At 36.3% G+C, this 13,467-nt stretch overlaps 1 protein-coding gene across 1 annotated transcript; it reads left to right on the top strand.

The window, feature by feature from the left end:
- The first annotated feature begins 934 nt into the window (after positions 1 to 934).
- On the top strand, positions 935 to 13,001 carry fan1 (FANCD2 and FANCI associated nuclease 1). The gene is given in 15 exon segments (XM_048168971.1): positions 935 to 1,084; positions 1,395 to 2,660; positions 4,352 to 4,492; positions 4,594 to 4,792; positions 5,493 to 5,726; positions 7,573 to 7,704; positions 7,782 to 7,890; positions 8,004 to 8,123; positions 8,218 to 8,382; positions 8,582 to 8,750; positions 9,822 to 9,851; positions 9,854 to 9,924; positions 10,041 to 10,235; positions 12,050 to 12,178; positions 12,330 to 13,001. Coding segments are annotated over 14 exon segments (3,030 nt in total). The 5' UTR covers positions 935 to 1,084; positions 1,395 to 1,462; the 3' UTR covers positions 12,468 to 13,001.
- The last annotated feature ends 466 nt before the right edge of the window (positions 13,002 to 13,467 follow it).

Raw genomic sequence — 13,467 nt, 5'->3', positions numbered from 1 at the left:
AATGCTCTTAAATATTTTTAATTGAGTGTATCACCAACATTCATGTAAGGAATGTGTGTTTGTAGCTACAGTTGAAATAAAACTGCAACTGTTGTCCATTTGTTGAGTTCAGTCCAACACTGTCTCGTGTTCCTTTTTTGTCAATTTTTAATGAAGAACAATTACAGAATTTTTACACTCCAAATAGTGAAATCATTAATATTTAGTAAAATGTTGCAATTAAATAATCTAAAAACAAAGGCTCTCACTTAATCAGCTATTGGAAAAATATCTGTAAAATTCAAATCAAGAATACGGCTCTCTTATTTTTGTGCAACATTAACTATGATTAATTTTCCTTTAGTAGGATGAGACAAAAAAAAAACATGTTAGTCACTTATGTCTATGTAGAAAGATGTTTTCACATTGTGCAATTTTTTGGTTGCTATGGAATTTGTAAAAATAGTTGTTAAAAAGATGACAAAAAAAAAATAGTGATTCAATTGGTAAATAGTCATGATGTTCAGCTATGATATCAATTTTTAGGCCAACTGGATTTTTAAAGGTCTGCGGTTAAAGTTATAGTTCATCCAAAAATATTTGGATCATTTACTCACTAATCACAGTATGACAGAACACACAAAAAATATATTTTTAAGAACACTGGGAAGCAAACAACACCCATTGACTTCCATTTTATGGATCCACTGATCCATATCTTATTTTATGTTCCACAGAAGAAAGCAAGTAATGCAGGTTGTGAATGACATGAGGGTGAGTAAATGATGACAGAATTTTAATTTTTGGGTGAACTATCCCTCTAACAATACTTGTGGAAAAAAGTTTGTCCTTATACATCAAACATAAGGCACCTTATTACATTTTGAAGCGTGTTTTTTAAAACGGAAGTTGCTATATAACAGCTTTTTTACCAGAGAAAATACGACGAAAAGTTAATTTTGTGTTAAAAAAATAACTAAATTGTCAGACTGTATCAAACGAAGATATAGTACATGGGACTTTTATTTTGAAAAGTAACAAAAAAAAAATCAGGGCGCCATGAATTCTTGCAACTGGCTTCACATTTCGCTTCAGCACAAGACAGGTCTGTACAGTTATTTGCAGCTTTATTTATAATTGTATAATATTTAATTTTTATTTATCGTTTAATCTTTATTTGACATTATCGTTTCGTTTCATAATATGTTTAATTTGTTTGTGGCATGGCTAATGCATTCTATGGCAGTCTTGGAGAGTCTGAAAAGGTCAAAATCAATCAGTTGCAAAGAATAATCAAAAATAATCTTTGAGTATGATCGAAGATATAATGAAGCTGCCTTCCTTTATTTAATTCAGCCACTGTCTAATGAATGCCACCCTCTCCTGTGACTATTTTGTCTTTTATGTACTTTCAGGTTCAGAAACAAATATTCAGTCAGTTATTGTCTAGCTGGTTGATGGGATAACATATGAACAGACCGGTATGGAGTCTCAGGTGGGGAGAGGCAGCTCTTCTAATAGAGGCAGTGCCAGGAGACTCTCAGTGACAAAGAAAAAGAGCCAGAGGGTCAGTGCAATCAAAGAGAGAACAAGCAATGGAAATGGGGTTGCTTCCATAACTTCATTTTTCAGGAATACGCCACCTTCTAAACTGGCCTGTCCTCTGTGTGGCAAACTTGTACCTCGTTACAAGATTAATGAACACATAGACTCTCTATGCCAGAAGTTTCTTGGAGGGGATCATGAAGATGCATTGGCTGTCAGTGATGACAAGCAGGGGAAAATAACCAAAACACCCTCTAATGGTGCAGTAACAAGAAATAATGGGAAAGAGAAAAGCCCAGGAGAGAAAGAGGCTGATACGAGTCCATATTTTAAAAAGAACTGTGTGATGAGGCAAGATTCACCCAAAACAAATTTACAAACTAAAGCAGTTAAAACAGTTGGTCTTGGGAGTTTATCCTCTAAACTGTCTAGAAGAGCTCTTAGGCTTTCAGGTGAATCTGAGATGGATAATACTCATGTCTCTGGAAAAGAAGAGGCCTGTGATGCAGAATTGAGCAGTTCACAGAAGGAAAATTACAGGAAGAGTTTAACTTTTGAATCTAAAGGCGGTGGCATGGACACAGATAACACGCTACCAACAGAGCCAACAACTTTAAACCAACCTCAAGTGAGAAACGTTGAGAAATCTGTGGCAGTTCAATCAAGCAGCATCTCTGACATTCAGTCAGTGAAATCTTCATCCTCATCCAGAATACTGAAGCGGAAGTCAGAGGAGTTGCCTAAAAATGACACAAACACTACAGGACCCTCCATCATACATAAGAAAAGTAGATTTTTTCAAAGTAAAACTGAAAACAGACAGGATACTAATGTCAAGTCAAATCAAACTAAGGCCTCGTCTGGCGTCTATGATGTTTCATCATCAGAGAGTCAAATCAAAAGCAAGGCCACATATGAGGACACTGAGAGGATGCCCGCTACCACACCAGCTAATGAACCCAAAATGCTTGCCGTAGAGAAAGCCAACGAGGGATCAGAGCATCAGCGCACCAGGCAGCCGTATTACCTGCAAAACTTTCGGACTGTCCTTGAGGCGGTGTTGGAAAATGAGGATGATAGGCTGCTCTTCAATGAAGATGACTTCTCAACAATTCACACTTTTCAGCAGCTTTCAGGTAGAGGAACTACTTCAAAGTCACTTTGAAGTCTCAGTTCTGCTCTTATAAGCAACAATAGTCTCAGTGCACTTAGTGTATGTTACATAACTTACCTTATCGATCAAAAGCTTACTGTCAGTAATTTTTTTTAAACAAAATGAATGCTTTTATTCAGCAAGAATGCATTGAATTGATCAGTAAAAAGATTTATAATGTAACAAAAGATTTATATTTCACCAAAAAAACCTCTCTTTTCATCCTGATTTCCACAAAAATATTAAGCAGCACTACTGTTTTCAACATTGATAATAATAAGAATCCTATTAGAATAATTTCTGAAGGATCATGTGACACTGAAGATTGGAGTAATGATGCTGAAAATTCAGCTTTGCATCACAGGAATAAATTCCACATTAAAATATGTTAAGATAGAAATCAGTTATTTTAAATAGTAATTACAGTGGCATGAAAAAGTATGCAGAATGTGTGAAAATGAGAATTATTTTAATAAAATAAGAGGGATAATAAAAAATGCATGTTATTTTTTGTTTAGTACTGTCCTGAGTAAGATATTTTACATAAAAGATGTTTGCATTTAGTTCACAAGACAAAACAATAGCTGAATTTATTAAAATAACCCCATTCATAAGTATGTGAACCATTGATTCTCAATACTGTGTGCGGTTACCTGATGATCCATGACTGTTTTTGTGTTTTATGATGGTTGTTCATGAGTCTCTTGTTTGTCCTGAGCAGTTAAACTGAGCTCTGTTCTTCAGAAAAATCCTCCAGCTCCTGCAGATTCATCAGTTTTCAAGCATTTTTGCATATTTGAACCCTTTCCAGCAGTGGCTGTATGATTTTGAGATTCATCTTTTCACACTGAGGACAATTGAGGGACTCAAACTCAACTATTAAAAAAGGTTCAAACATTCACTGATGCTCCAGAAGGAAACACAATGCATTAAGAGCCGAGGGGTGAAAACTTTTGAATTCAAATATCAAGGTAAATTGTACTTAATTTTTCTGCCGGGAAACATGCAAGTATCTTCTGTTGGTTCCGAAGGGCAGTACTAAATGAAAAACAATGATATTTAAACAAAATAAGAAAAATTAATGCATCGTGTTTCCTTCTGGAGCATCAGTGAATGTTTGAACCTTTTTTAATAGTTGTGTGTTTTCAGTATGAAAACACAGATCTCAAAATCATACAGCCACTGCTGGAAAGGGTTCAAATATGCAAAAATGCTTGAAAACTGATGAATCTGCAGGAGCTGGAGGATTTTTCTGAAGAACAGAGCTCAGTTTAACTGCTCAGGACAAACAAAAGACTCACGAACAACCATCACAAAACATAAAAACAGTCGTGGATCATCAGGTAACCACACACAGTATTGAGAATCAATGGTTCACATACTTATGAATGGGGTTATTTTAATAAATTCAACTATTGCTTTGTCTTGTGAACTAAATGCAAAATATTTTATGTAAAATATCTTACTCAGGACAGTACTAAACAAAAAATAACATGCATTTTTTATTATCCCTCTTATTTTATTAAAATAATTCTCATTTTCACAGATTCTGCAAGGGGTTCACATACTTTTTCGTGCCACAGTATATTTCACAATATTACTGTATTTACTGTATATGTGATCAAATATATGGACCCTTGGCAAGCATAAGAGATTTCTCTCTCTGTCCTGTAGTTCCTGGTCAGATGCTTTATGTCCGTCTGTTCCAAAGGAAGCTGAAATGGCTTCAGGTCAGTAAGGTGGAATATACAGAGATCAGCTCAGACATCAGACCTGTCGTTCAAGAGCTGGTCGCATGTGGCTTCTTACAAACAGGTTAGTGGTGTGATTTGTCGCCCCCTCTGATTTATCAACAGTTTAGAACCCATATCAGACATCATACTTGACTGCAGCTCATGACTTCTTCCCTGTGACAGAATCGGAGCTTCGTGACATCCAAGAAGTTTTGGATCTGCTTCCTGCACCAGAGCTCAGAAGCCTGGCGAAAACATTTCACCTTGGCCGTGGAGGGAATGGGACTCAGAAACAGCAGTTGGTAGAAGGGCTACTCCAGCTGGGGAAACAGCGATCGCTCTTTGCTAGTCAAAACAACACGGCTGCAGTCATTCTTAAGAGGTGAGATGTTCAAGATACTCGCAGCATCTGTACTTATATCCCAGTAGTGATGTGAGCCAAAGGTTTGCACTTGTTTTAGAGGAACAGAAGAAGCTGTTAACGTCATAGACATTAAATAAAAAGGTGATTTAGTAGAAACTGACTAATACAGTGCCGATAAAATGTTTGAGGTCAGTTAAGATTGTTTTTAAAGAAATGAATACTTTTATTCGGCAAGCACACATTAAATTGATCGAAAGTGACAGTAAAGACTTTTACATCGTTACGAGACATTTCAGAGTTCTATTTCAAATAAATGCTGTCTTTTTGAACTTTCAATTCATCCAAGAAAAAATAAATATTAAGCAGCACTGTTTTCAACTTTGATAATAAAAGGAAATGTTTCTTGAGCACCAAAAACAGCATATTAGAATGATTTCTGAAGGATCATGTGACACTGAAGACTGAAAATTCAGCTTTGCCATCACAGGAATAAATCACATTTTAAAATATATTCAAATAGAAAACATTTCGTTTAAATTGTACTGATATTTCACAATATTACAGTTTTTACTGTATTTTTGATCAAATAAATGCAGCCTTAGGGAGTCTTACCAACCCCAAAACTTTTTAATACCAGTGTATAATATAAAGTGTACAAAACAGATGTCCTGTTATGATTAATGTAAGTGAACTGTACACTCAAGCTTGTCTTTTTCAGGGCCAAGCAGGCTGCGGGTTCCTGTGTGCGTCTGTGCCGCAGGTCACGTGCTGTGTTCTCCCGTGTCCTGCTCCTGTTCTCCCTCACAGACACTTTGGATGAGGAGGAGATGGCTGCAGGAGGTCAGGGGCAGCTCTACACCATTCTGCTCGTCAATTCTGGCCGTCTGGCTTTCCCAGAGTACACTGTACATCGCTCAGCCAGACTGTTTCAGGACAGGGATGACCTCATCAGGTCAGTGTTATATTTATTTTTTAACAAAACTTTGATCAAGTGGCCATTTCACTCCAAAATCACAAGAAAAGTAAAGTAGGTCACACTTTTCATGAGGTGTCTTTACTATGTACTAAAAACACAAATACGCACAATGAACTTTTTGTGTTGATGTTGCGTTGCAAAACACTTTTGCTGCTATTGAGGTGGGATACAGGTGGTTAGGCACAGGTTTAGTGGTATGGTTAGGTTTAATGGTGGGTTAAAAGGTAAAGGAAGGGTCAGCAGTATAATTATAGATGCAATTACAGAAATTACTTTTTTTTTTAAATATAAGTACAATGTAAAAACATATATCTTCACAATAAGTGCATTGTATCAAATGATTCATTTAAATGTTAGTATATTGTAGTTAAAGACAATTAATATAAAGTGAAAAGTAAACTATATTTTGCATAAAAGTGATCCTATTTGTCTGTTTTAGGACCATTATGATTTTTGCATTGTGATATTTTCATGACAATGAAAAAAATAAATTCAGTAATACAAAGATGTATTTAAAAATTAAACAAGCATAAATTGTAGGAACAAATACTACCATAATGCATACTTTAGTGTAAATTTATTAATATTTATATAATTATATATAATTATTAAAATATTTAAAGGTGCCCTAGAATTAAAAATTGAATTTATCTAGGCATAGTTGAATAACAAGAGTTCAGTACTGTACATGGAAATGACATACAGTGAGTCTCAAACTCCATTGTTTCCTCCTTCTTGTGTAAATCTCATTTGTTTAAAAGACCTCCGAAGAACAGGCGAATCTCAACATAACACCGACTGTTACGTAACAGTCGGGATCATTAATATGTACGCCCCCAATATTTGCATATGCCAACTCATGTTCAAGACATTACACAAGGGCAGCCAGTATTATCGTCTGGATCTGTGCACAGCTGAATCATCAGACTAGGTAAGCAAGCAAGGACAATAGCGAAAAATGGCAGATGGAGCAATAATAACTGACATGATCCATGATAACATAATATTTTTAGTGATATTTGTAAATTGTCTTTCTAAATGTTTAGTTAGCATGCTGCTAATGTACTGTTAAATGTGGTTAAAGTTACCATCGTTTCTTACTGTATTCACGGAGACGAGAGCCGTCGCTATTTTCATTATTAAACACTTGCAGTCTGTATAATTCATAAACACAACTTATATAAATCTCTCCAAAAGTGTAGCATTAGCCGTTAGCCATGGAGCATAGCCTCAAACTCATTCAGAATCAAATGTAAACATCCAAATAAATACAATACTCGCATAATCCGATGTATGCACGCAGCATGAATGACGAATATTTTGTAAAGATCCATTTTGAGGGTTGTATTAGCTGTGTGAACTTTGTTTATGCTGTTCAAGGCAAGCGCGAGCTCCGGGGGAGGGGGGAGCACGAGAATTTAAAGGGGCCGCAGCCTGAATCGGCGCATTTCTAATTATGCCTCAAAATAGGCAGTTAAAAAAATTTATTCAAAAAAAATCTATGGGGTATTTTGAGCTGAAACTTCACAGACACATTCAGGAGACACCTTAGACTTATATTACATCTTGTAAAAAAACATTTGATGGCACCTTTAAAAATATCATTTTTATCATAGCAATGAGAATGATTTTATTGTTTTGGTTTCTTCTTGTGATTTTTGGCTGAAAATTGGCATGCACATGTTCTTGACAGGTTTTGTGCAGTTTGCCCTTAAACCTTTCATTTGAAGATGGCAGTATTTGTCATTATGTTCTAGAAACATTATTATTATCTCTAATATTATCATAAAATGTTTGATTCTGTGAATATTCTTCTGTTCAGTTACGAAACGGCGATGCGTACGCTGCAGGAAGTGATTGCTGCAATGCAGACAGGCAATTGGGAGGACGCCCATGACCTCTATACTACAGCAAAGGCTACTTGGCAGGAGATTAAAGACTCCTGTGACATAAGGTTTGAAAAAGAAAATGCAACTTTCATTTTAATTTGCTTGCAGTTGTAAGATGGATTGAGTTTCAATATGTGTGCAGTCATCAAGAACAACTGCCTGTTTTTCTGCGGTGTTTCACTGTGGGCTGGACCTACACTCGTATATTGTCTCGAGGAGTTGAGATTTCACAAAGACTTCGCCGCTATAATGTAGGTGTATAAAATATGTAATGAATGATGCCATTTTTTCAAACACTTTATTCTTTATATTGATTTTACATGAATTCATTCAATGTTTTTTTCTTTGCATTTCTGCATTGTAGGAAGCTGTAGAGGAGCTCCGGAATCTTCTGTCCCAGTCAGTGTATTGTGTAGACAGTAGGGGGCGCTGGTGGGACAGACTTGCTCTCAATCTCCAGCAACACCTTAAACAGCATGAGCAGGTACCTTATTTGATTGTAGATAATGTTACTTTTATATGGTATACACAAGCATTCTTTCAAAGGATTGAATCATTTTGACACCTTTTGTATGAAGGCCATCTGTGCTATCCGGGATGGACTGAATGACCCCCTGGTCCGAACAGGCCACAAATTGTCACTTCATCAGCGAGCTTCCCGAATGAAGGAATCTGCTAGCTTGAAGAAGTACCGTCTGCTGCTCCGAGATCTGCCCACTGTGCACGTACAGGATGTCACTCATGTGAGATTTTAGTGGGGGCACCATTATAATATAGTGTTATTCAATGCAAATTGTTTTCTGGTCAACATTACTAAATACTAAAGTTGTATCTCCATGTAATTGGATGAATTTTAAAAGATGTACAGCAGTGTTATTTTAGTATTATTTATATACTGCTATAGCAACACTGACGTACAATTTACAACTGTGTGTTTAACAGGTGACAATACGAGGCCAGCTCTTTCCTCATGAGGGTGGCATGGGCAAATCAGTGTTCCTTAGAGCAGCCAATGAGGATGAAGGTCCCAGTGAGGGACGAGGGACTATGGTCATGTGTTCTGTTGAGGAACTGGCTCTGGAACACTACAGAACACTTGGATTTGATCAAGGTCTGGCATCACATTGTTAGTGCACCATCAAAATGAAGGAGGTTAAAGGGATAGTTCACTCAAAAATCATTTACATGGCCTCATTGTCATTTCAAACCTCGAAATGACATTCTTTTTTTCTGTGGAATACAAAAGGAGACATTTTGAAGAATGTAGTTTGTAGCATGCAGTTATGAAAGGGGCAGAAGATGAAAACCTCTGCCCTACAATCCTAGCTCTCCTTGTTGCATTTCATCAGAGATGTACAGATGTCTGAAACATTCAGATCAGGTGATTCACTGTAAAGATTCGACTTAAACAGATGACTTGTTTACAAATCTGACATCGCTAATTCAGTCATGTACAGTTTTTCAATTAAAATTATTGAAATTTCAGTCATTTTCTCTCTTTAAAAGTAGTGTATGACTTCAGAAGCATTCAAATATCATTAGCCTCATAGCTTAATTGCCCAGATCATATTTCAAAGGCAGATATCACAATTTGGACAAAAAATGACTTAGGCAATTATGCTATGAGGCTAACGATATAATAATCATAAAGACTCATTTTTATGATGCTTACAAGTTTGAAAGCTCCAGTCCTCATTCATTTTAATTTACTTTTTTGTGTTTCGAAAAATATATTGTTTCAGAATCATTTACTAAGAAGAGAAATGTATTTATCAAATATATTTTCATAACATCATTAACATTTGTGATTAAAGCTAGCAAATGCAACGATTCCCTAACTATTTTGTCAGCCTAACCCCTTTGACCTAAAATATTTACTTAAAATATTGTCTAAAATAGATTTTAAGGTCATTTTTAAATTATTTTAACAACACATTTGCATGTTCACAGTTTTCTGTTGCTGGTTAATGGTTACATGCAAGTAAACCTCTAAAATTTTAAAATCTTTTTTAGTAAATGTTTTATTTTGATTGTTTGTTTTTATTTTAAAATTATTTATTTGACATTTTTATGATTAATTATTAGCTTTTAATCAACTCACAAACCCCGTTGTGGGAAACCCTGCACTAGCGCATACATTCTGCATTCTTTACGTTGCTGTAATCTGTTTTCCCCTTTTAAGGTATTCACGGAGAAGGCTCTACATTTTCCACCTGTTTGGACTCCTCATGTGGGACATCATCTTCATCGACGGGGTTCCTGATGTCTTCCGAAACCCATACCAGGTACAAAATAATTAAAGAGGGAATGCTGTGTGCTTCATACGTTTAGGGTTGCACTTTATTGTCAGGTCATACCACCCCAAAAGATCAGTGATCAATGACTCCATGCCCTTTCCCAGACTTGTCCTTTGGATTTGCACACTGATTGTTTCTATGGTAACCGGCGGGAAGCCATCGAGGCTCGCGCTGAGATGTTGCGCGAGGCGTCTGCAGAGACGCTGCAGGAGCTGCTCGCTGATGTGTGGAACGCACAAGAGGGCAGAGTGTGTGCGCTGATAAACTGGGAGCGCTTCTCCTCTCTTCAGCAGGCACAGGTAATCACAGATTCTTTATGCCATGTTCACATGGTGGCCATCTTGGTAATAGCTTTTCTGGCAGCTCTGGTCTACTTTTAACACTTTCTACTTGGGGAAACAGTTTGCAAAGAAAATTAACAATAAATCTAGCTAATGTTCATCTGTGTTTTAGAGTAGAAATAGTCTCTTTTTCTATTTCTTGCCACATTGAGTTTTGCAATTTCTCCCTTTCATTTTTTTACTAGTGGTCCGTCAACTACGCTGGCCTAGTAGTGCAAAACACAACGAAATTAAAAAAGCAAACATAATTTCACAACACAATGAAATCGAGCCACAACACAATGGAATAAAGCCACAACACAATGGAATAAAGCCACAACACAACGAAATAAAGCCACAACACAACGAAATAAAGCCACAACACAACGAAATAAAGCCACAAAACAACGGAATAAAGCCACAACACAATGGAATAAAGCCACAACACAACGAAATAAAGCCACAACACAACGAAATAAAGCCACAACACAACGAGATAAAGCCACAAAACAACGGAATAAAGCCACAACACAACGGAATAAAGCACTTTGTGACAATTTAAACACTTTGTTGTGGCTTTATTCCGTTGTGTTGTGGCTTTATTTTGTTGTGTTGTGGCTTTATTCTGTTGTGTTGTGGCTCGATTTCATTGAGTTGTGAACTTATGTTGGCTTTTTTCATTTCGTTGTGTTGTGCACTACTGGGCCACCATAGTCAACTCCTCAAAGTGTCATTAATTAAAGGTACACTATGTAACACTTTTTTTTTTCTTTTTTTTTTTCAAAATTAACAAATTTTAAATAATATCAAAACATCTATCCTTTTTTTTTTTTTTTTTTTTTTTTTTTTACAAAATGTGATTTTGTCTTATCTTGATTCACTATGGTAAGCCTATTATAAGTGTTTATATTTTAGTCCTGACAGGATGGTTTCACAGGAAATTGTGTACATACGTCACTTGCCTGTGTGTGTCTCTTAATATCTGTAAATAGAGAAAAGGTTGGTGACATCACAAACCCCAAAATTTACATAAACCCTGCCCCCGGGAACATGCATCAAAGGCGACGAAGCCATGTTGGGCTGCTTTAGAGAAGAGAAAGAGTTGTTGTAGTAGAGTGTTGTTACCACGCCGTCATTTTACGCCAGATTACTTCACAAACGAGGGTCAATTCAACGCTGGATTTGCACAAAAGATTAACATAATGACACATGCTAGTCGATGAGTTGAATCTACATAAATGTATCCACTAACCATTCAGAAACGTCCAGTTGTGTTCTAAAAGTTGTAACTTCTTCCTGAGTCTCTCCATCAGTGTCTGACTCTGGTTTGAACAATGTAAGGCTGAACATCGTTACTGATAATCGGCATTTTGGCTGCGTGAGATTCTCCAGTTTTGTTGTTGTTGAGCAACTGAAGTGTGAGCTGTTAAAGCTCCGCCCTCTTCTGGAAAGGGGGCCAGGAGCAGCAGCTCATTTGCATTTAAAGGGACACACAAAAACAGCGTGTTTTTGCTCACACCCAAATAGGGGCAAATTAGACAAGCTATAATAAATAATCTGTGGGGTATTTTGAGCTGAAACTTCACAGACACATTCTGGGGACACCAGAAACTTATATTACATCTTTATAATAAATAATGCAATATTCCAAAAAAAATATATTTTATAGTGCCTTTAACATTTTCATTCATCTTTATTACAAATATGAATTGATTATACTGCATGTGCCAGATTATGTTCACAACCATACACAAGCACACTGTAATTCCTTAATTTTCTTTGTCTGGTTTTAGAGTCTAGTAGAGTGTTTGGGTGGCCACTTCTTAAGCGGTGTGGTCCTAAGAATGGCAAAGGACTACAGGCACTGCAGAGGAGGACTTCCAGATCTGGTAGTCTGGAGCATGTCCAACAAGAAGTACAAGGTGCGTCAGAGATGTAGCTTGCTAGTTAGGAATTTCACAGTGTATTCAACTTTTGAATACTCCAGAAAGTAATTTATTTAACTGATTTAATAAGATTACAGTGTTATGTAACAATGGAAATACTTTGCTTATTTGAGTTGTGTTCTTCTAGCTGGTGGAAGTGAAGGGTCCTAATGACCGTCTGTCACAGAAGCAACAGATCTGGCTGGATGAGTTGCGTAAGCTTGGGGCTGATGTAGAAGTGTGTCATGTCACTGCCACTGGAGCACGGGGAGTGAAGCGGGAGTGAGGCTGCTGTCACACTGTGAATGAAGAATGAAGACTCAAGCATGCTTGGCTTACCAAACAAGCAAAGTCAGAAATGTTTGAAGCACGCAGGGTCGAATATGATGATGTATTAAAACCTCAGCTTGGCACTGATGTAACATAAGAGTATTAATAGGCACGCCACCTGATTTGTAAAATTGATAACCTCTTGGCATTGACTGACTGACTGATTTTTTTTATTCTTGTGCTCATTGTAAAGTGACAATATATTTTATTGACGGATTAAAAAAATGTACATTTCTGGAGTAAATATTTTTAAAGACATTAAATAAAAACTTCACATTTTAAATAATTGTTTGTTATTTAAATAATAATAATGCTTAAATATTTAAAGTAGACATAAGAAAATATTCTTGAAGCTTTCAAAAAGGGTTTTTATTATGTCTACAATGTCTATTATTGTGATTAAAAAGACTCACCACAAGACTGAAATACCTTTTCATTGCATGTCAAGCGTATCTTTCATGTCTGACACCCAGAACAAAAACCTGCTCTGTTGATGCAGAAACATGTCATCTTCAGACTTTTGCTGTATTTTGAGGTCTATTCAAAACCATTTTATAAACTGTTATTATAATGAATCATGCTTTTTAGAGTTACCTTTAAACATTATGAAGTTTGCAACATCACGTTACTTTAGTGTAAAGTACATAAATCAAGTTATTGCAGGTACAACCCGAATTCCGGAAAAGTTGGAACGTTTTTTAAATTTCTAAATCTTTCAAATCACATGAGCCAATATTTTATTCACAATCGAACATAGATAACATAACAAATGTTTAAACTGAGAAATTTTACAATTTTATGCACAAAATGAGCTCATTTCAAATTTGGTCTCAAAAAAGTTGGCACAGGGGCAACAAATGGCTGAAAAAGCAATACATTTTGAAAAGATTTAGCTGGGAGAACATCTCTAGCTGTAACATGATTAGCTATAAAAGGGATGTCTTGGAGAGGCAGAG

The sequence above is a fragment of the Megalobrama amblycephala genome, linkage group LG19, assembly GCF_018812025.1.
Source record: "Megalobrama amblycephala isolate DHTTF-2021 linkage group LG19, ASM1881202v1, whole genome shotgun sequence".
NCBI lineage: Eukaryota > Metazoa > Chordata > Actinopteri > Cypriniformes > Xenocyprididae > Megalobrama > Megalobrama amblycephala.
This window is presented reverse-complemented; position numbering and strand designations above follow the sequence as displayed.